Genomic DNA, 26,787 nt, shown 5'->3' with positions numbered 1-26,787 from the left:
GTGAAGGCTGTCTGGACATACAGTGGTGCCTCGCAAGACGAAAATAATCCGTTCCGCAAGTCTCTTCGTCTAGCGGTTTTTTCGTCTTGTGAAGCAACCCTATTAGCGGCTTAGCGGATTAGCGCTATTAGCGGCTTAGCGGCTATTAAAGGCTTAGCGGCTAAAAGGCTATTAGCGGCTTAGCAGCTTAGAAAAAGGGGGGGGGAGCGAAAAAAAATCGCAAGACTTGCAAGACGTTTTCGTCTTGCGAAGCAAGCCCATATGGAAAATCGTCTTGCAAAGCAGCTCAAAAACGGAAAACCCTTTTGTCTAGCGGGTTTTCTGTCTTGCGAGGCATTCGTCTTGCGGGGCACCACTGTATTGTCTTTTAACTGTTTGTTGCATATTACCACATCAAAAATGTACACACAATGTAGTTGAGAGGCTTGCTCTGAAGCTGGGTTTGCTAGGGGGGAAAATAAGGTTATGAAGAGAACCAGAACTGGCAGAGAGCACTAGGGTCAACATCAGGTTCTTTGAGGATACACAACATGAGGGACTTGAACCAACATCCGTTACAATGATTGCCATAGTAGATTTCAAGATTATAAATACATTGTGTTAAAGCTGTTCGAATTTATACAGAAATTCCAGGAAATTCCAGAACATTCCTCCTTTGCCTGTCAGGGCCCAGCTCCACCTTCCATGCTTGTTGTGAAGGGTTCCCCCAATCCTCCAAAGCAGATTGAGGGGAGCACAGTGGCTGTGGGGTGAAGGGTTAAAAATATATCCTGTCCCCCTTTCACCCACAGCAGGGCCCAATAAGCAGAGCTCCACTCCAGCCCCAATGTAGATGAAATTAGAAAAAAAACTAACATGACAAAAATCCACCCACTTATACCTCAATGGATCATGCAGACACTGCACATTTGAGAAGGCTCAAATCTGAGAAAGTATGGATTCCACATAAGATAGTGAAAGCAAAATGAGTCCCTAAGAGGCCGTAATGGAGACCCTCAGTAAGAAGATTTTGGACCCACTATTTGTTGAAAGGGCTTCTCCTAGTACTTGAAAGCTGGCATGTTTTAGAAATACTAAGTTTAATTATCTAACAGATACATGGCCAGCCCAATACAAGTTGGCATCTGAGGTGAACCACAAAATGGTCACCCCTCCCTGCCAGGGAAGAAGGGGTGAGTGAAGATCTATACCCAGGAACATGGAGGGAATAAAGATCAACATAGGGATCTCCTGCCCCTGTGGATTCTGCCACCTGAGGCATTTGCCTCACCTTGCCTCATGGGTGGGCCGGCCCTGAACCAATAGCACAACCAAGAATCCTGCCAAGTAATCAAAGGAAAGGGGCCAGGCTACCAAGGACCCTGAATCTCTAGTCACATGAGCCAAGCCGCTTTATATTTGTTTTTCTCAAACAGAAGCAACCCAAGCTAGATAACAAAGTGGTTTTGAAATAGAAGGGAGCTTCAAAATTAGTTTGAGATACATTCTGAAGGTTAAAAAGAAAAATCTTACTGGGCTAGTACAATCAGCTAAGCAGTTCTTTGGATCCCAGCAAGAGAACTTAAAATGCCAGTTTTTCTAAGCTCAGAGATACCCTTTGTGAATTGAAATGATGCAAAATCCCATACTGTTAGGTATACATACAAGTAACATGTTGCCAGCTCCCCATTGACCTACAATTATTTAGATAGCAAATAAGTTTGCCTATTTAAACTATGCAGCACATTTCCCCCTTTTTATTTAATCCAGAATATAATTTGCCAATGTATACCTGAAGTCCCAGGGAAGAACTTGCACAGTCCCAACAGGGAACCATTGTTGTAGCTGCCATTAAGCACTCATTACAAGGAACACTTGGATTTAAAAATCCCCACAGGCATTCTGCCAGGTCAAACTTATTTGGGAGCTTTCCAGAAGGCAACTCTGCAATTTGGCAAAAGACATAAAACAGGGGATTCAGCAGGATTAAGGTTTTAATGTTAATTCTGGAAGGAAACTAACTTATTTTAAGCTCCAAATGTCATGCTAAAGGTATGGTGATTTTTAAAGGTGGCTTTTGGGACGGTGTTAAAAATTGGCCATTTTAAATTTATATAACAAGCTTAGCTATAAAGCTAACTCTCTTATGAAAGATGTTCCAAGGGAAGAGATAATAATAATAATAATAATAATAATAATAATAATAATAATAATAATAATAATAATTTATATCCCGCCCTCCCCAGCCGAAGCCAGGCTCAGGGTGGCTAAAAAGAATGTTTCCTTCAAAAAAACAACCACCCTAGATTTAGGGTGGGATTCACTTAATGAACAGCAGAAGGGCAACACCTCCCCACCAGAAAAAGTTGTCTGGGTGGGGTTGAAAACAGTATGTGGGGGGAGGGGAGATCATTCCACCTGCCAAGCCAATATGCTTGGGCAAACAGAACATTTTAAATGGCATAACAATTGAATTCCACCTATGGGGGATTTTTTAATTGATGCATTTCTGCAGCATGTGGAATTACAGCTATAGATAATACCTGCATGTTGGTATGTGTCATGTGACAAAGGTATTTGAGAGCAGAAGCAGTAAAGGAGTCTAGAAATGTTGTGAAATGCTGAAAAGCTGCAGAATCATTTAGCATTCTGAATCACTGTGATTCATCTTTTCACTTTCCTCCTTCGTTTAAAGCAGAGAGAGATCTAAAAAGGTAACCATCATTTACTACCAGGCAAGTTGTATTCAAGTGACATTGAAGGAAGAACAGTTAACAGACAAAATATTTCTCCAATGGACAGACACAAATTTCCACCAAATCAGCAAGCGGCAGAGGCTGAATATGTACTTTCAAGTTTTTCCTTAGCTTCACAAGAGGGCATAAAGCACAAATCTGAGGCCTGATTCATTTGCTACATGATTCAGCAGGAAAAGGCACAATATTATAAACCTGCACACGACTCTAACCAGGTGAAGCAGTAGATAAACATTCGATTTGTGCTCTTGCAATACTTTTATTTGCCCATTACTTTTCACTAACAAACATACAGACACACAAATGAAGAATGGCTGCAAGTATGTGCCTTTGTATGGTCTGGCAATGCTTTTTTTCACCATCCAAACGTTAAGAAAAACACATTTGCATTTTCAAAATGCAAAGGGAAAAAATCTGGACAGATGAGGATCTGGTTTTGTAGCTCAGAAATCCAGACTCTCTCAAAAAAGAAAAAGAAAAATATTTCCAGAAAGTATGAGCTTATGAAGCTCCCACATCTGTATTTAAACACAAGAGGTTTCATAAACTATAATCCTTTCAAGGCCAACAGAAATGGCGAACAGAAACTACAGTATAACACATTCAAAATCTGAATTAAGTATACTGCATGTTGTGCTGGAGGAAATGCCACCTCCTATAGAAGTGGCGGGTTAAAATTTCCAATATATTTACAATAAAAAAAGTTTTAAAATGCTCCTTTAATTCATGCTAATCTGAAGAGCACACCTTCATATAAAAGATGTGTGGATTAATTAGTTGTGCAGCTTTTAATTGGAACTTATTCGTACTTGCCACAGTACTCAAGTTCCTTTGCAGCAAAGATCAGGACCTGTGCCCGCCCCCCCAAAATGACATTGGACTCCAATTCCCAGGAGCCCTAGGCAGTATGACCACTGGCCAGGGACAATGGAAGCTGAAGTGCCACAGTTTCCCCATCCCTAGTTTACATTACAGTACTATGCATACTAACTTGGAAGTAAGACCTGCTGCATTTGTTCAAAGGTGCTTATCCCACAGTATGTTTATGACTGCAGTTTTCCTGTCTCTGCTGAAACTGCACAGCTTCCACAAAGGAATGAGAGATTGCTGGAGATCTTAAACTGCACAACTAATAAATAAATAAAAGTTAAGAATCCCACTATAAATAAGTCGCCATAAAATTAACAGGTGCCTTCAGCAGAGTGTATGTGTATCTCGAGTTCATAGATAAGCAGTACTGCATGATCATGACTGCAAACACGTTACTTCGAGACAGTTCTTGTTCTCTATCTGTCAGGTTGCTTCTGCTTGGTCTAACTTGAAAATTATGAGTATCTGGCACTTCTTTCTTCCATCCTAAATCTTTAATTCAGACTGGCTTTTCGATGCGGTTTTACTCAGTTCATCTTCTGTAGGACCATCAACTGACATCTGTGAGAAAAAATAAAATTGATGGCTGATTCAATCCATTCTTGACAGGGTTGCCTGGGCTCTGAGGCTACAATAATCGTAATTTTAGGAATCAATAGTGAAACTAGCTTGAACAGAATATGAGTAGGGGGGCTTACAAATTCTGAAGAATGGAGATATAAGGAAAAAGCAATTGCTTGGGCCACTAATTATTCCAACTCCTAAAAACAGCATTATTAATTCTAGTATCTGGTTCAGCTGGTGATAATGGGTATCAAAGTGAGCCCACAAAGACAGAAGTGCCTTATATTTTTGAGCTTTCTCACTGAATAAGTTTGAGAGTTCTCTAACTTTACATGGCTTGTAGCTGATTTCGGATAGGCTATTGGATTGCTTGTTTTGTGTGCAGTGTTCTATGATGTTTTGATTACTTTACAGGTGACCATTTTCCTTTGATTAAGATATTACTGAGACGAGTCCATGCAGCTCTCTCTTTTGTAGGTGGATCAAAGCATGGCCATTAAGAAAGAAGTGCCACTACTCCTTGCTGCCTCTGAGTAACTTGTGACAATAAGCTACCAGTGTCAGAAACACCACGGACAGAATAATTGCCACGCACAGGAAGAACAAGGATATAGTTTGAGTTCCTCACTTGCAGTTTTATAAATCATTCAATGTGTCAACACAAATAGAAGTTATTAATATTGCAGTTGTTGTATAAGGGATTATTATTATGACCGGAATGTAATTGAAACGAATTAAGATTTTGCAACACAGAAAAAAAGAAAATAATCAAACCATCCAATCTGTCACATGGGAGGGCCACTTTAACTAAATTATATAATTTGGTATTTGAATGATTGGTATTAATAGTTGTATTATAAATTGGAATTGTTATAACGAGGCTATTGTTGGACTGTAATTGAAAACTAATAAAAAATTGTCATGGGGGGGGGGGACTACAACTACAAAGCTCTTTTAAATAATGGCAAGCTGAACTTGAAATCTGCTACTCAAAGCAGCCAGAACTCTAATGACATTGTGTTCAACAGTCTAATGCCGAATGCCAGGTATTAGTGGTCGATTATGCCAGCAAATTAAAAGATTAAAACTACTTACAGATTTAATGTCAACACTTATCCCTGAATTCACATTGTGCCTTCGCAAATCTGATTTGATTAAAGCTAAAAGGAGGAAAGAAAAGAAGCATATGAATACCAGCACATTCACTGCAGTGCATATTTTTGCAGGATAAATTCTGTTGGTCTTTAAGGTGCGATGAGACTATTGCTTTTGCAGCAAAAGACTAACATCATGATTGTTCTGCAGACCACATGATACCTGCCTTATTCCTAGCTGTTGTTTCTCAGTCTACAACAGTGATTTTCACACAGGTTCCAGGCTGAAACATGCAGCAGTTAACAGCCCTGGATGCTGAAACACATTTATCAAATGTTGATGAAGGTCAAATTTGACAATGGTGCAGGACTCAGCACTCTGAAAACTTCAGCTTTCATTTAAAAAATAATAATAATGTCATGTTTAATGTGCTGCAGGCAGGAAGAGGAGGAGCTGGAACATATAATAATTTATATAATAATAATTTATTATTTCTACCCCACCCATCTGGCTGGGTTCCCCAGCCACTCCGGGCGGCTTCCAACAAAAGATAAAAAACACATTAAAACATCAGTCATTAAAAACTTCCCTAAACATATTGTTGTTATCTTTGATATTAAACACTAATATTGCATATTACTAATTTTCACCTGGCTAAATTGATCTACCAATTTATACACACCCAAATAATTATGAACCGCTAGCCTATAATGGGGAGTCTAGATCAAGCATAGGCAACCTTCAGCCCTCCAGATGTTTTGAACTACAATTCCCATCATCCCTGACCACTGGTCCTGTTAGCTAGGGATCATGGGAGTTGTAGGCCAAAACATCTGGAGGGCCGAAGGTTGCCTATGCCTGGTCTAGATCCAAACTGTAGAAACACAAAGACCAAAAAGCCCATTTGTTGAATGAACAGAAGTAAAGATGCATTCAACTTACACAGCAACCCTAAGCATATATACTTAAATGTACTGTGTTTAATGAGGTTTATTTCCAGTTGACCATGTTGGGCATGTTTAAATCAGAATTAAGTTCCACTGCTTCCTGAGTGTGTTTAGGGCTGCAGCCTGTGTGAGTTTAGCATCACAGCACAGCCTTCATGCTCTTGCAGCGGTCTTGCTCATTCAACTATTTAATAACCTTGCTCACATTTTACTTCTTAGTGCAGGGTTCTACTGCTATCAGACAAAGGAAGATTTAGTTTTCTTTGTTGTCACAAATGTCACAATAGTTTGGATGGCAGCCAGTAATCCTAATAAGCTTTCTTTACTCACATCCCGCTCTTAAATCTAACTAGCTCTTTTTTAAAAAAAACAAGCTACCACAGGCCACTTCCTCCTCACCTCATTTTCCCTCTTTTAAAGTAAATAAAGCCAGGCAACCAGCTGTTTTTATCACTTTTATTGATATTCCCCTGCTTTTGAGGACTTAATTATTTCCATCCATCTTATTTTGTCATATGATACATTGTTATATGATACATTGTTGTTAATGTTGTTATTGTTGTGAGACACTTTGGGTATGTTTAATAGAAAGTCAGGATAGAAATGTTTCAAATCAATAAAACAGAAATAAAATATAAACGAATCAGGCCTTTGGGATGGACTGCATACTATTCCAGTAAGAAGAAAATGCATTTATACACTAATTTGAGAAAGAAAGCCAACTCGTTACCTGTTAAAATGATACCTATAAACATCCATACGAAGAGGAAAATGTTTCCTGCGCGGGGATTGTAATCTGTTGTGAGCTTTCCTTGAATCAGCGTAAAGATAATCCCAAATATCTGTAAATTGACCAAGAAGGAATTTCAGATTGCTTCTCGATAAAGAGTATCTTCACTACAATGCTATCACAGCTACAACTTGAATGGTGTTTGTTCACAGTGGTTGTGTTGCAGCAGAGGGAGAGATAGGAAACAGGGCAAGGTCATCAGCTCTGCTGAGAGACGAGCTAAATTTTTCTTTACTTTTGGATGGTTTTCACTTGAGCTGGCTGGTCACTGTAAGAATTTTGTATTCCTACGAAATGGTGCCCTAGTTTGCCTTTTCACATATTGCCTGTTGGGTTGTGTCTTTTAGAGTGCAAGCCTAAGGCTGCCTGCCTTGCCTGTTATTGATTGTATGAAAGCTGCAGTAGGAGCCTTCTCAGCAGAAGAGCGTGCCAGAAATGAATTTAATAGAATCATAGAATTGTAAAGTTGGACGGGACCCCCAAGGGTCATCTAGTCCAACCCGCTCAAATGCAGGAATCCTGCCCACAGCCAACCCTTGCTGGGCTCAAATCACCAAGCTTCTGGTTAACAGTGAGATGCACTGGCCTACTGTACCACCTGGGGTAGAGTGTTTCACTTCTGCATTCTCTAGGTATGCTATTTAGAGAGAATGTATATATACTAGCTATACTATCAATTATGTACCACATTAGCTGTCCACTGATCTTTGTCAATTGTGTTTCCTTCCATTCCACATTTGTGGGGTTTTTAATTTTCCCACCACTCTCAAAGATGAGCATGAAATAGTCTCCCTGTACAAAAGGGAGCCCAGTGCTTCTTTCATCCCTGCAGATCTGTGCAAGGTGGGGGGGGGCACACTACAATCCTCCCACACTCCCAGTGGGAAGGTGGCTTGCTGAGTAAACAGCCACCCTGCACTCCCAAGTCGAAAAGGCAGGGGGACATGAGGACAGGGAAGCTAGAATAAAATGGGGAAGGGCTGCAAGTCAGTGCTAAGTGGAAGGTACGATATTCAATCCCTGCCATCACAAGATAGGAATGGAAATATCCCTTTCCTTAAATTCTGCCGCCATTCAGTGTGGACAACACTGGGTGAGGTGAACCAATGATCTCATTTGGTATAAGGCACCTTCCACTGCTTTCACGCATTAGCGTTTCTAAATGCCACCATACTGTGCTCATGCAACACGCAATGTTTTCAGCAGGAATACTGCAGACTTGGTCCATCACTGAGCCTGATACTGCCTTTTAGGGAAGATGCCACAATTTTTGAAAGCACTTTAAATACTAGCTACTGCATCGTGCATCCATAAGGTTCTGCATAAGTAGGTCTATCACGCCTGATTACAAAACAGAGAGCTACCAGAACTCAAAACAGAGCATTGATTATTGGAGCAGATTAGTTTTACGAAACATCCCGTTGTTACCTGCGCTGAAGCATTCAGAAGCCCTGAGGAGGTGCCTTCTGATTCAGGGTATGTAATTTCCACAGCAAATTCAAAGCCAAGGGGGAGGTAACCAGTCATGAAGAAGCTGCCATAGAAACCCAAAGTTCAAATGAGCAACAGTTGTTATGAAGACCATGTGTGAAAAACAGCTATTTTTCATCCACAGGAAATACATATGGGCACCGGAAAGCTCGCAAGTCTTTTAAACAAAAAGTTATTAGACCCAGTGAAATCAGGTGGTTTAAGTAACTTAAGTCCACTGCATGGCTTAGATCAATAACACCTAAGAGATTTAATTTAACCTGCATTATAATACATCAGTGCATTTTATTAATCTGTGGATCCATACCCTAGCACTCCGCCAGTCACAAACACAACAACGAGGTGTCCACAGTCCAAGGTGAATGTAAATACAACCATCCCAACAAATGAGAGGATGTACACAACTAATGTAGTCTGCCTGTAAACAGAGTAAGAAGAAAACACAATGCTGTCAAGTTCAGATCGCATCAGTATTATTCTTTTTGCTACAGTTTAAACCAAGCTACTTTGCAGTTCAAACACACATGCACAGCACTACATTTCAGTGACAACCTGTCACTTCCCTGCTTTGTCTCAGGACAGGCTGTCACAGTCTTGTGCTACTTGGTCAAAAAAATTTAACGTACCTCCCCATCTCTCAGGATACAGACAATATAAAAACCACAATAAACACCAATAATATTAGCAATGCAGGAATGCAGTATAGCTAGACAGGGCCTAGGGACAACTGACTATAGAAATGCATGCCATCTCAAACAGCTCTCTTAACCTGTCACTTGAACCTATCCTTAGATCACCTTCTGAGGCCCTCCTTCGGGTACCTCCTCCTCGAGAGGTCCAGAGGGTGGCAACAGGAGAACAGGCCTTCTCTGCAGTGGCTCCCCATCTGTGGAATGCTCTCCCCAGGGAAGTTTACCTGGCACCTTCATTATATACTTTTAGGCACTAGGCAAAAATGTTCCTTTTTAACCAGGCCTTTGGTTGACCTGATTGACATCCTATACCAGGCATAGGCAAACTTGGCCCTCCAGATGTTTTGGGACTACAACTCCCATCATCCTGAGCAGGACCAGTGGTCAGGGATGATGGGAGTTGTAGTCCCAAAACATCTGGAGGGCTGAGTCTGCTTATGCCTGTCCTATACCCTTGTGAAATGTGGCTCTTTTTCAGGGGGTGTTATTGGGTTATTGTTCTTATTTTGATTTTATACACTGTGATCTTTTTTGTGAACCACCCTGAGATCTCCGGTTATAGGGCAGTAATTATATATATATCAAGGTAGTCTGGCAAGTCCCTCTTGGAAGGGGCTGACACACTTTAGATTATTAGCATGAAATTTATGATATTTAAACCATACAAAAAAGAAGCTTAATAGAGAAAAAGTGTTAGCTACAAGTCACACCAAAAACACATTGACTACAAGCCCGCATGCAAATGTTGATCAGCTTGGGTTGCAGTAAGTAAAAAATATTTTTGTACCTTAAATGTTAACCTGCATGCCGTTATTCAAAGCTTAAAATTGTCCTGCAGCACATAATCTACCCTACTTCCTGACATTCCAAGCTCCCTTTATATGCTGAGTTACTGAATTCCGCTTATTTATTGCTTCAGTACACCTTTCCTCATCATTTAACATCATCGTTAGTTCCCGACAAATAATTCAGTAAACAAAATAGGGGGCCCATAGGAATCTGAAACAGTTCACTTAATATTCTCTTTACCATTCTCTGGACCACACTTCAACCACAGGCTTTCTCACAAAGCTGCCGCCCACCACTGAAACAACAGGGAGATATGAGGGAAGGCCTCAGAAAGTAATGGGGAGACGGGTTATTTACTACAGTGGTGCCCCGCAAGATGAATGCCTCGCAAGATGAAAAACCCGCTAGACGAAAGGGTTTTCCGTTTCGGAGGCACTTCGAAAGACGAATTTCCCTATGGGCTTGCTTCGCAAGACGAAAACGTCTTGCGAGTCTCGCCCTTTCCCCCCCGCTTCCCCCCCCTTTTTCAAAGCCGCTAAGCCGTTAATAGCCTTTTAACAGCTTAGCCGCTAAGACTTTAATAGCCGCTAAGCCGCTAAATCGCTAATAGCGCTAATCCGCTTAGCCGCTAATGGGCTTGCTTCACAAGACGAAAATACCGCTAGACGAAAAGAATGGCGGAACAGATTCTTTTCGTCTTGCGAGGCACCACTGTAATTTTCCCTTCTCTAATGGTGGGAAGTTCTAGATAGCTTTTGTAGCATCCATTTACTTTGGTGAAGACAGCACTAGATATTTTATTTTTGTAAAAAAAATGAAACAAAAATCCCAGCCCACGTGTATTTAAAACATGTTAAGTCACGAAGGAATAAAAACGCGGCAGCTACCAGATGTAGCCCTACTTAAGATCAGCATCAGTTCAAGCTCCAAAATTCAGTAAGTTCCAAAATAACTAAATCCATACCATTCACCCCATAATTATAGTAAAGTAAGCCTTATTCTAGGGACATGGGTGGCACTGTGGGTTAAACCACAGAGTCTAGGACTTGCCGATCAGAAGGTCAGCGGTATATTAACCAGCAGGGGTTTTAGCTACTATCGGAAGTGTTTTTTAAAAATCAGAAGGTCGGCGGTTCGAATCCCCGCATCGGGGTGAGCTCCCGTTGTTCGGTCCCTGCTCCTGCCAACCTAGCAGTTCGAAAGCACGTCAAAGTGCAAGTAGATAAATAGGTACCGCTCCGGCAGGAAGGTAAACGGCGTTTCCGTGCGCTGCTCTGGTTCGCCAGAAGCGGCTTAGTCATGCTGGCCACATGACCCGGAAGCTGTATGTCAGCCAGGAAAGCAAGATGAGCGCCGCAACCCCAGAGTCGGCCATGACTGGACCTAATGGTCATGGGTCCCTTTACCTTTAAGCCCTATTCTATGGTTTCCCACTCGCACACTTACTTGTATGTTTTGGTGTAATCCAGCCACAAGCCACAAATAACTGAACCCACCATTCCAGCTACCACAAGAGTCAGGCCGATCCTTCCTGCATTCACTTCTTCTCCCTTGGAATAACATTGTTGTGTAAGTATCTATAAGCAGCACCCATTTTACTACAGTGAATATGTGCATACAAACTTATTAGAAAAGCCAAAATTTAAGTAAACATCACTGCTGTAGCTAAGTGTAAAAAAAAAATTGCTAGAGCAGGCTTCCTCAACCTCTGCCCTCTAGATGTTTGGAGAATACAATTCCCATCATCCTTGACCACTGGTCCTGCTAGCTAGGGATCATGGGAGTTGTAGGCCAAAAACATCTGGAGGGCCGAGGTTGAGGAAGCCTGTGCTAGAGCTTTTCACAGATGAGTTAATCCAGACTATAAAGACATTTCAATGTACTCAAATCAATGAAATAAATGTTGGTAACAGGAGGCAGACTGTCAACGTATTGCACAACCATAGTTTTCACTTTGTAGTTTTAAAGTTTTTGATCGCTTTCAATTCTAACAGATCTCATGACAGCATTAAAATCAGGCTACTTGCTTATAAGCACAGTGATTTTAAAATGTGTAGAAGCCAAGCAACATTTAAAAAAAAAAATCACAAAAGGAACAAGCAGGTTCTACTCAAGTATTTGAAATTGCAGCAGATTTGGGAGATGTGCTCAGAGGCCAGAAGATGAACTAGTTGTTACTCTTTAAGACTTCCCCAGGAAGCTCAATCCCCTCTTTTGTGGCTACGAATATCACAGAGATTCTACCCTTTCTTCATATGTGCTATTGCACTATCCCTTAGTTTGCAGCCAGGAAACTGCATCAAAGCATGACACACACATATAATCACCAATTTCTTAGGTCAGATCTGTTCCAGCCCTGAGCAAAACGACCCTCTCAACCCTAATTTGACAGCGATAACTGAAACAAGCATGACATGAAATTCTTTAAGAGAATAAATTAATCAACAGACATTCTAGAGAAACTTGCCTCATAGTGAGTTATTATCATTTGGTTTAGTAGAGTGGAGACTGAATAAAATGCCCCAGTCATAATTCCTGCAATGAGAAATAAGACTGTTTAAAGTACTGGTATGGTCACTGAAATGAAATCAAGCAAAATTAATTTTTATTTTTTAAAAGGAGAAAACCTGAATCATTGGTATCTGAAGGCTAAAAAAACACAGCTCTATCACTTCATATTGTTTTAGTTTATTACAAACATAGCATAGTTAATTAATCGGTATAAGGCCATAATCTGATTAGACATGTAAACTTTATTTGAGTACATGAAAAGTGAAATAAAACACCAGTTTAAAGTAAGAATGCCACAGTTCTACTGAACTTTCAAAGAATAATTTTATATTGAACAATAAATATTTGCTGCCACATGTAGGCTAAATATATTTGTATGCATGTGGTGCTGACTTCACAAAAGTTTTTAAAAATATGTGTGAATCTACTAAAAAAATTTGGAATAGTTAAGGAAAATATCAGATACTACCTAAGTATTCAGCAATATTAATAGACTCTAAATGGAACTGATTGTACGGGGGGGGGGGGGGGATGAAGAAAATAATTGTTGAATAACTGAATAAACTATATAAAGACATTGTTATATTGTCATCTGCTTCTTGTCACCCATTTTTATCATTTAAAGTTGATAATGGTTAGATTTTATTGATTTTAAAATAAAAAATACATAGTAGCATAAATCTTTACCTCCTAATATATGAATCTGTAGTAAGGTACGTTGGGTGGGGGGTGGGGGGGTTACGGCAACTATGTTATACAAGACACATGAAAAAAAATATGCTCAAAATACTCACCATAACTGATCAACAAAAGAACAAAAGGAACATTTCTGAACAGGTTGATCATTGATTGCTTGTAGGAGTAATTATCAGGTGAGACATCCAGAAGAACAGCCTGAGACTGACTTGGGGGATATTTAGGTTTTTCCTTAAACGCTAGGAAGAAGGTGACACAGACATAAAAGTTTTGCAAGCCAGCTATTGTTATTCAAAATATTAATTAGCACCATGCAAATCATGAGATGAGGGTGAGGTCACAGGGTATAGCTTTCCCATCATTCATCTAAGCCGGCCTTTCCCAACCTGGCCCCCTCCAGATGTTGTTGGACTACAACTCCCATCAGCCCCAGCCAGCATGAGCAATGGTTAAGCACGACAAGATTGGTAGTCCAGTATAGGGGGCACCAGGTTCAGGAAAACTGATCTACACACACACACTCTTTTCTGACAAAGAGAAAGAGAGCATGCTTCAAGACAGGCAGCAGTGTTTTCCCAACTAGCAGAAGTTCTTTGATTCAAGTTCAACCTGTTCTTTATGCTTCTTATTATTATTTCCTTCGCTGTCAAGTAGTGCAACTGTTTATTTTCATTGCATCCAAAATGTATACTTTTTTTCCTATTGGAGTTGCTAAGATGTTGCTCCAGGCTGTCAGCGAGTGTAACATTTTATCCGTTTCCCCCAGTTCTCATTTCTAACTACCGCATTGAACTTGTTTTCTTTTATGCAGAGCTTTGATTTACTTGCTTCTATTCCTCTTCAGTTCAAACTCCTTTTGTCTGAATGTCCCCTTTATCTATGCCCTATTTCTGAGAGACACCCCCCCCCAAAAAAAATAAACACATCCAGGTTGCTGGTTTTCAAAGTAGAAGATGGCAATATTCCCACTGCAGATACTTTCAAATACCTGGTACAAAATGAATTGACCAGTAGGACTGTTTCACGGCAGCCCAACATCAACTTTGGAATTTTCTCCATTCCTATTCTCAGAGTTAAGTGAAAAAGATAAGTCAAGCTACACTTTTTTATCTGCAGGTAACCCTATAAAGGAAAATGGTGAAGCAGCTATAGCCATGAAGGCAAAACTTGTAGGAATGTGTTTTAGAAGGGGACGGGGGCGGGGTGGTGGTTAATGGAATCAAGTAATAATTTCGTAACTAGGCAAAAAGCATTCCAAACAGTATTTTTTATGTACTGTGAAAATATTTACTTTCTTGCCATTTTAACTGTTTTCCAATTTATTTATTTTTTAATAGATTGGAGTGTTTTGTCAAGCATAGCCTATCATAGCTGTCAACTTTTCCCTTTTTTAAAGGGAAATTCCCTTATTCCAAATAGGATTCCTCACAAGAAAAGGGAAAAGTTGACAACTCTGGGCCTCATCTATGATATATATATAGCCTTTGACTGACTTGGATTTGCTTTATTTTAAATCTCTCTTCAGCTCTGACAAAACTGCTTACAGAGATGTTTTACTTACCCACTGCTGCTAGTATAAAAAGGAATGTGGATACTGCTGCCGTACCATAGAACATAATGCGGATGTTTTGTCCCATGAGGTCCATGTCATCAGCTGTGTTTGGAACTAAAACTGGTGGCAATAAGAAGCCGATTGCTGTGCCCAGCTGTAAAGAAAAAGCAACCCAAGTAAAAACGAGGTTTGGCAATCAAAACATGCATATAACATGTAAGTAAAAAAGAATGTTTGAAACCAAAGTGTTCCTTCATTAACCTTAAGGAGAACAGGTTCTGGTGGATTTATCTACACTTATAGTGTTTAAATAGTGCATCATTACTGAATTAAAATGCAAGGCATTTATCAGTGGTAACAAAGAAATTGTGTGATCCCGTTTCTGTTGGTATGTTTCCTATAGCGCTATCGTATATTAGCAATTCTGTAAGATGCTGCCTTTCTCTGAATATTGGTAACAATCAAGGCACTGGCTGAAATTTCTTATCTTGAAATATGCCAGCGTCTCCATTTTATTGATACGGCAATCATTGGAATTTCTTTACCATTTTTATGCCACCAGAATTAATTGAAGCACATGGTTTAACTACAAAAGCATTACAGAGATACTTCGTGCCTTTAGTTCAGAAATGCTACAGGCAAACATGGAAGCTTTGTAGTCAACACCCTTTTAAAATTGTAAAGCAGTTGTTGGTTTTTACAATGTTTTATCTTTGTATAATTCAGAACAGTTCTACATTAAGCTGCACAGGATACCATTATTGGGGTGGAAGGCAGACTAATGGAAATGAGAATGCTACTGCCTTTAGTTTCAAAGTCTTTCACAGCTCATGGAGAAATGTTTTAAGTTACAATTATACTGAAACATCATTCTCCATGGACGAAGCTGCTTTGACACACCACTACAGACAGGGCTTTGCTTGTCATCAACCTGCAACTAACTACAGTGGTACCTTGGGTTAAGTACTTAATTCGTTCCGGAGGTCTGTTCTTAACCTGAAACTGTTCTTAAACTGAAGCACCACTTTAGCTAATGGGGCCTCCCACTGCCGCCACGCCGCCTGAGCACAATTTCTGTTCTCATCCTGAAGCAAAGTTCTTAACCTGAGGTACTATTTCTGGGTTAGCGGAGTCTGTAACCTGAAGCGTATGTAACCCAAGGTACCACTGTACATGGCACAAACAAAACACACTGCTAGGCCTTCCCACCCCACCCTCATCACAAAAATTCTAGCCCTTTCCATTTAAGATTCCCTCCTCCCTTACAAATGCACTATTTCTCCAGATAGTCTCCCGATGAGCATCCTTCCCTGACACACCCCTGTCTCAAGCATCTTCCATTCTACACCCTCTTACCTGGTTGCCCAGAACAGCTACAGCACAAGCAGTGGACACTTCCTTGGGCCCGAACCAGACAGAGGCAATGCGGGAGGGCAGCCCCAGAATAAAGACCTGGGCTACGGAGCACACAATCTGAGCCACTAACGTGACCACATACAGGTTTGGTTGTACACTGGTACACTTAATCCAGGCACCCAGGCAGTTGAGTCCAGATCCCAGCAAGGCAGTGATGCGAAGCCCCCGAGTGTCCAGCAGCCAAGTGGCAGGGAAGATCAGGGGGATGTACGTCACCATATAGGTCATGGACAGCCAGTCTATTTGAGAGTTGGAGACGTTGTAGTAACGGGTGAAGACGTTGGTCAGTATACTGTACTGGATCCACTGGAAGGCGTTCACCAGCGAGTACAAGCTGAAGATGACCAGCACTACCAGCCTGCGCTTGGACAGCCGACGGATAAGCTTCACTTCCGATGTGGAAGCAGGGAGCATGGCTTCTGCCTCAGGGTGCTCCTCGGATGCAACAGCTCTTCCAACCTCCACATCGCTCACTGACACCAGAGGTGCTGAGCTGCTGCTCCTTTGTGTCTCCCTGCCTGGGAGGCACCCGTTCTGGTGCAGGGGAGGCATCAAGGCTACCTCCACAATCTCCCCACCCTCTCCCTCCTCTCCGCCTTCCCCTGCCTCTGACATGTCAGCACCATCCCCACCCATCCTCAAGCCTGGGTCTGTTTCCTTCAAGCCGGCTCCCCTGAACACACCCACAGGTCACACACAGGTGATCTACTGGAGGCCTCCCCTTGCCCACCCAGAAAGCCCCTCCCCAGTCACACACCCCAAAACACACTCTCCTATCTTTTGCCCCACAGATACACCTCCCCAAACTCCTATCCTTTGCCCCAGACCCCCCAAAACACACTCTCCTATTCTTTGACCCACAGATGCACAGACAAAACACAGATACACCCCCAAAACTCCTATCCTTTGCCCCAGACTCACACACACAAAACACACTCTCCTATCCTTTGACCCACAGACACGCACACAAAACACAGATACACCCCCCCCCAAATTCCTATCCTTTGCCCCCCCCCAAAAAAAACACACTCTCCTATCCTTTGACGCACAGATACGCACACAAAACACACCCACCCTCCTATCCCAGACACAGGCAGGATTATTCCCCGTCCTCCAAGGGACTAGCCCCTTTTATTGCCCCCCCCCGCCTCCCACGTCAAGGTCGCCTACCCGCCACCTGCCCTGCCTCAGGTTCGCTCCCCTTCCCAGCCTCCGACACAAAAGAGGATTTGCACGAGCGCGCACCCGTCCCTGCCCAGCACGCTCGCTGGCTCCTTCGCCCAGGTCCTTCCCCAGCCAGCCAGCCCTCTTCTGTCCAGGGGGGGCCTCTGGCTGTTTCCCCGACCCGCAGCACGGAAGGGCCAGGAGGGCTAAGCAACGGACGCGGCGCCCACCCTCGCTCCGCAACGCTTTCCGCCCCTCTAGCAACTCGCGGCCGGCTCCCGCATGCGCACACGGCGCTCGCCCCCCTCGGCAGATACGCCGGAGCCGCTTCCGCAGCCAATGGGACGGCCGGGCTCGGGGAAAGGGGGCGGGGCTTAGCCCATCTCTCCATCCGTCCGAGGCTTGTGCGCCTCTTCCATGTCACTGGGGGCCACGTGGAGCTCTCTACTGACCCCTCCCCGCGGGGGTTGCTGGGATCCTCGCCTTTCTCAACCCTCAGGCCCTCGTCCGGCGCCAGAGAGGTTTCTCCCCCCGCGCACCCACCCTTGCCATTCTCCGTGCACCCCTTCGTGCCTGCCTTGCATGCAGTGAGAAAAGAAGGATGCTACAGAGACACCCGGCCAGCTCCTGGAAATCAGAGGGTGCAGTAGGACGGATCCAAACACAAAAACAAAATTAAAGTGTCCACAGAGAAGATGACTCATTGTTTTTGTATTGCAATGGGGTAGGTACTGTGTGAAATGTGCATTTGCACTGCACTGTTGTTGTTTTTCCAAGATGGGTGGATGGAGGAAAGAGACAGAAAGCGGTTCTGTAGGTAGTGTGTCATTTCAGGTGCAGGGAAACACAGGTTCAGAAGGGCCGGATTAAGCGTGATGTGAGAGATCTGTGATTGCATTTTCTGGCTTTTTCTTCTCTTGGCTAGAAGCACCCTTGCTTAAGATCACGGCTCAGGCATTTGAGGGTAGGGGGTGTCTCTAACCCTTCTACATGAAATATTATGAAATATCAGGGCAGTAATATAAAGAAACCCGTCAAAAATGTAGAAAACCATCGTTAAGAGGACTGGGTACTCAGTAAGATGTTAAACTGCAAAGGGCTATGGGCATAAAATGTCTTCAAGAGATGTTCAAAAGTGAGGATGTCTGCTGAATATCTGCTGGTAGTATGTTTTACAGCACAGGACCAGCGGCACTAAACTGAGGCCAGTCACGCCTCTGTAACATGGTGGGGGGAATAACAGTCCTCCTCCAGATGATCTCTGCGATTGAGCTGATCTATAAGGACTCAGGCAGCCCCTAAGGTCTCCTGGACCCAAGTGGTTCAGTGCACAAGATACACAACTTATGCCACTCATGCCTGATCTAAATCATTCTTCTAAACCTACATGTTGCCCTAGAGGGGATACTATGCAGAGAGTTGGAAGGTAAAATAGTATCTTATCCAGTTTGTCCTTGTTTTATTGTACAGTGTACTGTATCACTAGGTTCAGAGAAACCTCACACTCTTATGTGCAAGATCTAGGCTTTGCAGCAACTACAAAGACCTCTTCCTTGCAAAAAAAAATTTAAGACAACAAGGTTGGACAAGCAAAGGGAAGCCTTATTGCTAATTTAGTCATGATTTGTTTATAAATATTTATATGCCACTGTATTATAAAAATATATCACAGCTGCTTACAATAATATGAAAACATAAAACCAAACAATAACATAATGAAAGTTAAAAATAAGTTTAAAGCAAAAAGAAATTAACAACAAACATGAATAGGCCACTGTGGGGGATGAGCTCTTAATTGCCTATATAGGCCAGGCAGCACAGAAAAGTTTTCAGCAAGCTTTTAAAAGCTGGCAGAGAAGGCGACAGCTGATTATTCGAATTGCCAGTTGCTAAGCATCTACGGAACTTCCTGAAGTTCTAAACAGTCCCTGTTTTTCCATCAGGAGATCTACCGGTAAGTTGGCAGTCCCACTCAATAATCTCTTAGGAAATCAGAGCACTGCAGGGTATGTGTTGCTTAAAGATTGAGCTGGTATAGGAGGCCTCCACCTCTAGCTCCAGCATATTGGGAAGAATATAGGAGTACTTTCTGGCAAGACATGTAATCTAAGAAACAACGACCTTATCAAGATTGGCATGCTGACCGTGGTTTGCCAGAACAACCCTCCCCAGTTTTGATCTACCCATCATTCTTGGCCACTGTCTTTGCTGGCAGGGCTGATGGGAAATGCAGTCCAAAACATCTGGAGGGCACCAGCTTGGGAAAGGCTGTTCTGGAGACCTAGGCTGCATCCAAATTATCATTTCTATCACAAATCAGCTATAAATCAAATGGTGCTTCGAACAAGGAGCACTTCCAGCACCTCTTCATGAGTTGGATGGCCAAGTACCTTCTTTTAAAGAGTTCATTTCTAGCCTATTTCACAACTTAGATGCATCATCTGTAATAATTATTTATTCCTGTCATATTAGATCTGTGTTTCCCAAACTGGGTGATGCCACCCCCTGGGGGAGGGGTGTTAGAATGATCCAGGGGAGCAGTTAGTAGCCTCAGGTGCAATTGGGGGGCATTGAATAAAAATAAGAAGGCAGTAGAAGCATAAAGAAGAGAATTTCAAAAAATAATGCTTACTACCAGGTCGGGCACTGTTGCGGGATGGCAACAATGCCTCCCCTGGATCTGGTGGTCGTGCTGCAGGTGAGGGGTTTTCCTGGGCTTGGGTGAACCCTTTTCAGCTTCCCAGGCCTGGGAAGTAGATCACAGCTTGCCTATTTGGCCAATGGCAGGCAGGCTGTGGCACCAGCCCTGCCCCTGGGGCAGATCAGACTGAGTTAGGGGGCGCTGAGTATTTTCTCTCTCTGAAAAGGTGGGAGGTGGGGCAAACAAGTTTGGGAACCTCTGTATTAGATGATGGATTTAACCCAAAGGTAGCCAACAGGGTGCCCTACAGATGTTGTGGACTACAACTCCCATTGTCCCTGATCACTGGCTAGGCTGTCTGGCCCTAGGGAGTCCCCCCTTCCACAAGCGCACTCTCCTTTAATGTTTTTGCCTGGCTGATATGGGACCTTAAACTCAGATAATGCCTCTTGCTTGCTTGAACGGAAGACAGAGAGGGGTGTGGGAATATAATCGCTCCAACCACTTTTTGCCTCTGGTCCCACCCACCTCTAGCATGCGGCCCTCAGAAGGTTGCACACAAGGGAAGGTGGCCCCTGGACACGTTTCTTATCCTTGTTTTAAAGCGTCCTTATTATTTGATCCCAGAAACAGTAGTACTGATCAGCATGGGGGTGGAGGGAGAGAGCCGATTGTACCATCTTCTGTTGCACAACTGTATCTTAGGTTTCATTCCTATAGCAACTGAGCAGGGCTAAGGTGTCCTGCTTTCACATGGACTAAAAGCATTTGAAGTTACTGAGGCTTGCTTATATTTTTGCTCTGCTTTTAAAAGCAGGACTTCATCTCGGGATAAAGAGAAGTTCCAATTGACCAACATGGCCGAAGATGAGAAAAAGCTCTTGATTGAATATAACAAGTTGAGGGACCCTGGATGCTGGTTGGAAGGAAAGTCCGAAACAGCCTGGCTCAGGCCTCAGAGGAGACATTATCCCTTTTCTAACCGCAATTCGGCAGAGATTTTTAAAATAGTGAAGCATGAGTACATCAGTGACAGGGCCTCCTGGATAACAATAGGCCCTCCTGAAAATAAGGAAAAGAGGCATTTCCAGGAAAAAAGTAAGCTAATTTGTAATATATTGTGACACACAATATCGCCAATCTCCACAGCAGAGATTATAGGGAGTTCCAGGCACTCTTTACCCCAGGTTTGTGTTTCCTTTTGGACAATGAGGAACAGCGGAGACTGAGGTGTCTTTATGATATATGGCTTATTTACACATCTATACAACCTGATCCTATGATGGAGGGGCTTCCAGCATTACAGTACAAGAGGGTTCCGTTTCTCCCTTGGATTCTGTCTTAGATTCAAACTGTCAGCCCACATTGTGCTCTGACTCCCACCTTTCTCCAGCTTGGCGCTACTTGCAAACTGCAATTATCTTTCCTCCAGCTTACACCATGCCCACTGCAATCCTGAAACTCCCTTCCTGAAGCTCTGGTGTTGTCTTTGGCTAGCCATGCAGAACCTGGGGTGGAGATCCACCCATTTACTGCCTGGCACATAGTCTCGGCCCAGTGTACCTGAAGGAGTGTCTCCACCCCCATTGTTCAGCCCAGACACTGAGGTCCAGCTCCAAGGGCCTTCTGGCAGTTCCCTCACTGCGAGAAGTGAGGCTACAGGGAACCAGGCAGAGGGCCTTCCTTGTAGTGGCGCCCACCCTGTACCATCAGATGTCAAGGAAATAAACAACTACCTGACTTTTAGAAGACATCTGAAGGCAGCCCTGTTTAGGGAAGTTTTAATGTTTAATGTTTTATTGTGTTTTTAATATGGCAGTATCTCGGTTTACGAACTTAATCCATTCTGGAGGTCCGTTCTTAAGCCAAAACAGTACTTAATCTGAGGCACACTTTCCCTAATGAGGCCTCCCAGTGCCCTTTCACTGTTCAGATTCCATTCTTAGACCGAGGTAAAGTTCACAAGGAAAAGGACCCCTGACAGTTAAGTCCAGTCGCGAACGACTCTGGGGTTGCGGTGCTCATCTCGCTTTACTGGCCGATGGAGCCGATGTTTGTCTGCAGACAGTTTTTCCGGGTCATGTGTACAGGGTACAGGGATTAAAAGGTCTGTCACCCACAAACACATAACAATATATTACATTGCAAGTAAATGTTGAACTGTAAGGTAAAGGTAAAGGTACCCCTGCCCGTACGGGCCAGTCTTGACAGACTCTAGGGTTGTGCGCCCATCTCACTCAAGAGGCCGGGGGCCAGCGCTGTCCGGAGACACTTCCGGGTCACGTGGCCAGCGTGACATCGCTGCTCTGGTGAGCCAGAGCCGCACACGGAAACGCCGTTTACCTTCCCGCTAGTAAGCAGTCCCTATTTATCTACTTGCACTCGGGAGTGCTTTCGAACTGCTAGGTTGGCAGGCGCTGGGACCGAACAACGGGAGCGTACTCCGCCACGGGGATTTGAACCGCCGACCTTTCGATCGGCAAGCCCTAGGCGCTGAGGCTTTTACCCACAGCGCCACCCGCGTCCCTATGTTGAACTGTAGGAATCTGTAATTCCACCCCTCTCTATGCATCAACTTTGGAGGAGTAATGAGGGGCACTTCCGCACAACAGTTTATCATGGATTAGGTGCTGCACATGGATGCAATTTTTCATAGCACCTGCATGACATCCTCGTCAAAATACCAGCCCATATTTCCCTCCTGTTTTAAGGGATTTATTTGTTTTTTACTTATGTTTTCTGCGCTCACAGTAATTCCAGATTAAATGGGGAAATAATAAAGGACAGCATTTTTATGTGATTGATGGCATGTGCTTTGCAAAAATTTGTGTGCATGAGTTAGCCCCTTAGTTTGCAATGGGCCTACTGCTCACTCTCTGCCCATCCTGCCTCTTGTGCTCTTAACTCCCATCTCTTCTGTTCCATTCTCCTTTACCTAGCATGAAGCTGCTGAAAAGTATGGCATGATCTTTCTTTCTCCTGAGGTGCAATTCACCTGCATTACTTCCCTATGTGGTAGAGTTATGCTTGTCTCACTCCCCCAAAGTGGTGAAAACTTTCAGGGATACACACAGTGCTTACCTGGGTTTGGTTTCCTTTGGAAGAAGGGAGTAAATAGAATGAATATACAAACAGTGACAAAGAGGGGTTGGGGGCTGTTCAAGGAAGCGTATTCATCTGAGGACATATTTCCCAAGCCCATCTGCCCACCCCCACTCCATGTGGAGACTGGTTATTATTGCTCAATAGTAAGGAAAAGACAATCAGCTAAGAGACATTGTTGTTTAGAGTGGGTGGGCATATTTCATGGCTGAGCTTTGCTGCCGCAAACAGGACCTGGGGATTGATCACTGACTCAGCCACCAACTAATTCCTTGTAAAACAAAACTGAAAACTGATGTTGAGTATGGGCTGAAGCAGCAGAACAGGTGTTACATCATCACCACTGAATTTATTTTAGATGCTGCTTGCAAAACAATGAGGAGAAAGACAGCGCTTATTTATTTAGCTTTTTGCCTTATCTTGCCTGGCCCACAGTTCCATGCATGATTAACTTTTAAGACTGGGAGAAAGGACACTCAAGTAGAGTTAAACAATTTGGTCTGAAAAATTCTCTCAAGGTTAGAGATAGATCACTCTTGTCAGTTTTGCTTTCTAGTCTTTCGAAACTTACATTTGGTTCTCCAAATTTCTGCAGCAACTTCCATGAACAAATAAATAAAATTATCCATGAAAATTCAGCAGCAATATAGTGCAATTTTCTCCTAATAAGCATATTTCTGTTTGCAGTTTTTACACATTTTTGCAAGCAACTTTTCCTAACTTTTTGTGTAATTTTTCACTTATATGCATTTTTTTACACATTTTCACCTAATTCTTTTTTTAAATTAGTTGGAGAACTAGATCACAACATTTGTAGAAGTGTGAATTTTGAATCATAGTGGCCAGAGACTGCTGGGATAGGGGAGAATGTTGATTCAGTTTGCATTTTCTGAAAAGCAGCTTACCCTGGTCTCCCAGGTCCTAGACCAGCACTCTAACCACTACACCACAATGGCTCTTACCAGTACAGGTTACATCATGCTGGGAGCTTCCCACTTCAGACAGTAGCTGTCCAGCTGTTTGACGGGTTGGGGAAGGTGGAGCTGGCAGGCTGCTCTCCCTCACATGTTGCTTCATTCCAGTTCTTGAACATCTGTAGAGAGCTTGTTGATTTAACTCAAAAGTTAGCCAAGATGGTGCCCTACAGATGTTGTGGACTAAAACTCCCATCATCCCTGATCATTGGCTATATTGGCTGAGGCTGTTGGAGCATGTAGTCCACAACATCTAGACAGCACCACATCGGCTACTCTTGCTTTCACCAAATGGTTCTAAGAAAGTTGTCGGCTCCTACTGATTCTGTTTTATGCTTCTTTACTTTGTATCTTGCAGGCCATGCCATCTTTGGATGACGTGCTCCTCAAAGGCTGCTTTTCCTGGAGTGCTGTGCATTTCTCAGGAGCAAATAATTATAATACTGTCGGTGTTTGAATTAAATTGGTTACCAAAAAATTAAATAGTTTGAAAATAAGTTATGTAAAATATGCCAGTAGGGTTTTTTTATTTTAAAAATTGTATCTATTTCCTTGGTCCAGACTAAGTGAATAAGAAATAAATTTAACACACTTGGCTTGTATCTAATGCACTATTTAAGAGAACATTTTGTGTTTGTCGTTTCAGTAATCAAATAATTAAAGACAGTTTAAAAAAGGTAAAGGGACCCCTGACCATTAGGTCCAGTCGTGACCAACTCTGGGGTTACGACGCTCATCTCGCTTTATTGGCCGAGGGAGCCGGCATACAACTTCCCAATCATGTGGCCAGCATGACTAAGCTGTTTCTGGCGAACCAGAGCAGCGCACAGAAACACCGTTTACCTTCCCGCCGGAGCGGTACCTATTTATCTACTTGCACTTTGACGTGCTTTCAAACTGCTAGGTTGCCAGAAGCAGGGACTGAGCAATGGGAGCTCACCCCATTGCGGGGATTCAAACCGCCGGCCTTCTGATCAGCAGGTCCTAGGCTCTGTGGTTTAACAGAGTTACATGACAGTTACATAATATTAAAACATGGGACAACTGTAATACTTTATTCTTACTGCTCTCAAAATTGCAAGAAGGGAGCTGCAGTTCAGCAGAAGAACACCTGCTTTGCATGCAGAAGGCTCTGGGTTCAATCTCTGCCATCTCCAAGGAGGGCTAGGGAAGACCCCTTCTCAAAACCCCACAGAGCTGCTGCCAATCATTTTTGACAACCTGAGCTTGATGGACCATGGGTCTGACTCAGGCAACCTTCGGCCCTCCAGATGTTTCGGCCTACAACTCCCATGATCCCTAGCTAACAGGACCAGTGGTCAGGGATGATGGGAATTGTAGTCCAAAACATCTGGGGGCCTGAAGGTTGCCTATGCCTGGTCTGACTTGATCTAAGGAAGCTTCCTCAACAAAAAAAAGTGCCATACCTTAACTAAAATTGGACAGCGCTGCCAAGGACCAGATGACATTACCTTAGAGCAGACATGGCCCATGAACTGCTGCTAGGCAGATCTGCGTAAAAGGAAGCTGAACACATTTTATTCTGCCTTAACTGAGACAGCAGAGCAAAAAATTTTAAAAAAGGGAATGAAACTGTAGCTTGGTCCCCAAAGTCAGCAGATGCCACTCTGAATAAAACAGAAGGTGCCCAGATCTGTTATGTAAGAAGATGTTATTTTTCCTATTATTGCTTTCCAGAGTAGATCAGCTGTGCACCATGGCGCCTTCAAAGGCTTTCACTGGAACACCTGAGCAGGTGCCCAAGACATTGAGCTTTCATTGAGGGAGGGGGAAAGTACATCTCTAGCCTGCCTTGAAAGAAAGTTAAGGGGCAAAACATGCAGTTGCCTTCTGTCAGGAACTGGCTGGATGAGGAGGAGTGATAGGAGCCTCCCGCCCAGGAGTTCCCCAGGCAGGACAGGGAAGATGAGGACTTAGACTCCATGTCAGAAGTGCGTGCAGGAGCCAGGCCCTGTGACCAGTAGGACTTTGCAGGACTGGAGCCTTCCTAAGTTTGTTCTGAAGAGGCAAGGCATGGCCGCACAGGTGAGGCCGATTGGTAACTCACAGCACCTGGTGGCAAGAGCTGGGAAGGGTGTAAGGTTAGCATTTCCCTTCAGCTCTTTGCCACAGCAACACATTTCCTACCTTGCTGCGTTTGGTTCCTTGACTTCATGACTCCTTGCTTCTTGATCCTTGGACCCTTGACTTCGTGACTCCTTGCTTCCGGACCCTCGGACCCTTGACTTCATGACTCCCGGCTCTCTGACCCTTGGACTCTTGGCTTCCTGACTCCTGGCTTCTGAACTCCTGTTCCTGCTCCCACCCCGCCATCTTGTCCCTGGTCCTGACGTCGCCAGCCGGGACTTCAATCACCTGTGAACCGGACCATGACACTCTGTGGTCCTAGTGGTGGGACGTCAGGGAGGAGACTGGGGGAGGGATGAGCTGGGAGGTGGTAGCAGCAAGAGGTTGGAGTGATCAGGGTGGTGGTGGTCAGAAGATGAAGGCCTTTCCAAGGCAAGGCTGGAGGCTGAGCATTTCAGTGTGAGCACAGACACAGGGAGGAATCGGAAGGTACACCTGCCATCGCGCAGCAGCGCAGTCTCAGTCCTGCTGCTCTCCTCCTCTCACAACCCGGCTCCAGGAGAGCCCTGCATGTTGCCAAGCAAAGGGCCAGACGGGCCCATCCCCACATTGCAGTCTCCGTCTGTTGGGGAGGTCTCCAGAGTGAGAGGCTAGAGGGGAAAGGCAGGGC

General features: G+C 43.6%; 1 protein-coding gene and 1 non-coding gene across 2 annotated transcripts; one reads left to right on the top strand and one right to left on the bottom strand.

Annotated features, from left to right (window-relative positions):
• Nucleotides 1–2,686: 2,686 nt before the first annotated feature.
• FLVCR1 (FLVCR choline and heme transporter 1) lies at nucleotides 2,687–17,602 on the bottom strand. The gene is made up of 11 exons (XM_077925567.1): nucleotides 17,037–17,602; nucleotides 16,089–16,945; nucleotides 14,742–14,886; nucleotides 13,279–13,419; nucleotides 12,441–12,508; nucleotides 11,420–11,523; nucleotides 8,800–8,910; nucleotides 8,430–8,535; nucleotides 6,942–7,053; nucleotides 5,265–5,329; nucleotides 2,687–4,166 (listed from the first exon to the last, which is right to left on the bottom strand). The coding sequence occupies exons 2-11, from the start codon at nucleotides 16,782–16,784 to the stop codon at nucleotides 4,092–4,094; spliced, it is 1,623 nt and encodes a 540-aa protein (XP_077781693.1). The 5' UTR covers nucleotides 16,785–16,945; nucleotides 17,037–17,602; the 3' UTR covers nucleotides 2,687–4,091.
• Nucleotides 17,603–17,669: 67 nt separating this feature from the next.
• LOC114594683 (uncharacterized) lies at nucleotides 17,670–24,636 on the top strand. Its single transcript, XR_003706048.2, has 2 exons — nucleotides 17,670–18,036; nucleotides 24,388–24,636. It is a non-coding gene; the product is annotated as an uncharacterized LOC114594683 (transcript).
• The last annotated feature ends 2,151 nt before the right edge of the window (nucleotides 24,637–26,787 follow it).

Source organism: Podarcis muralis, chromosome 3 (assembly GCF_964188315.1).
Source record: "Podarcis muralis chromosome 3, rPodMur119.hap1.1, whole genome shotgun sequence".
NCBI lineage: Eukaryota > Metazoa > Chordata > Lepidosauria > Squamata > Lacertidae > Podarcis > Podarcis muralis.
The sequence above is the reverse complement of the archived record's forward strand: the minus strand, read 5'-3'. Positions and strand labels throughout refer to the sequence as shown.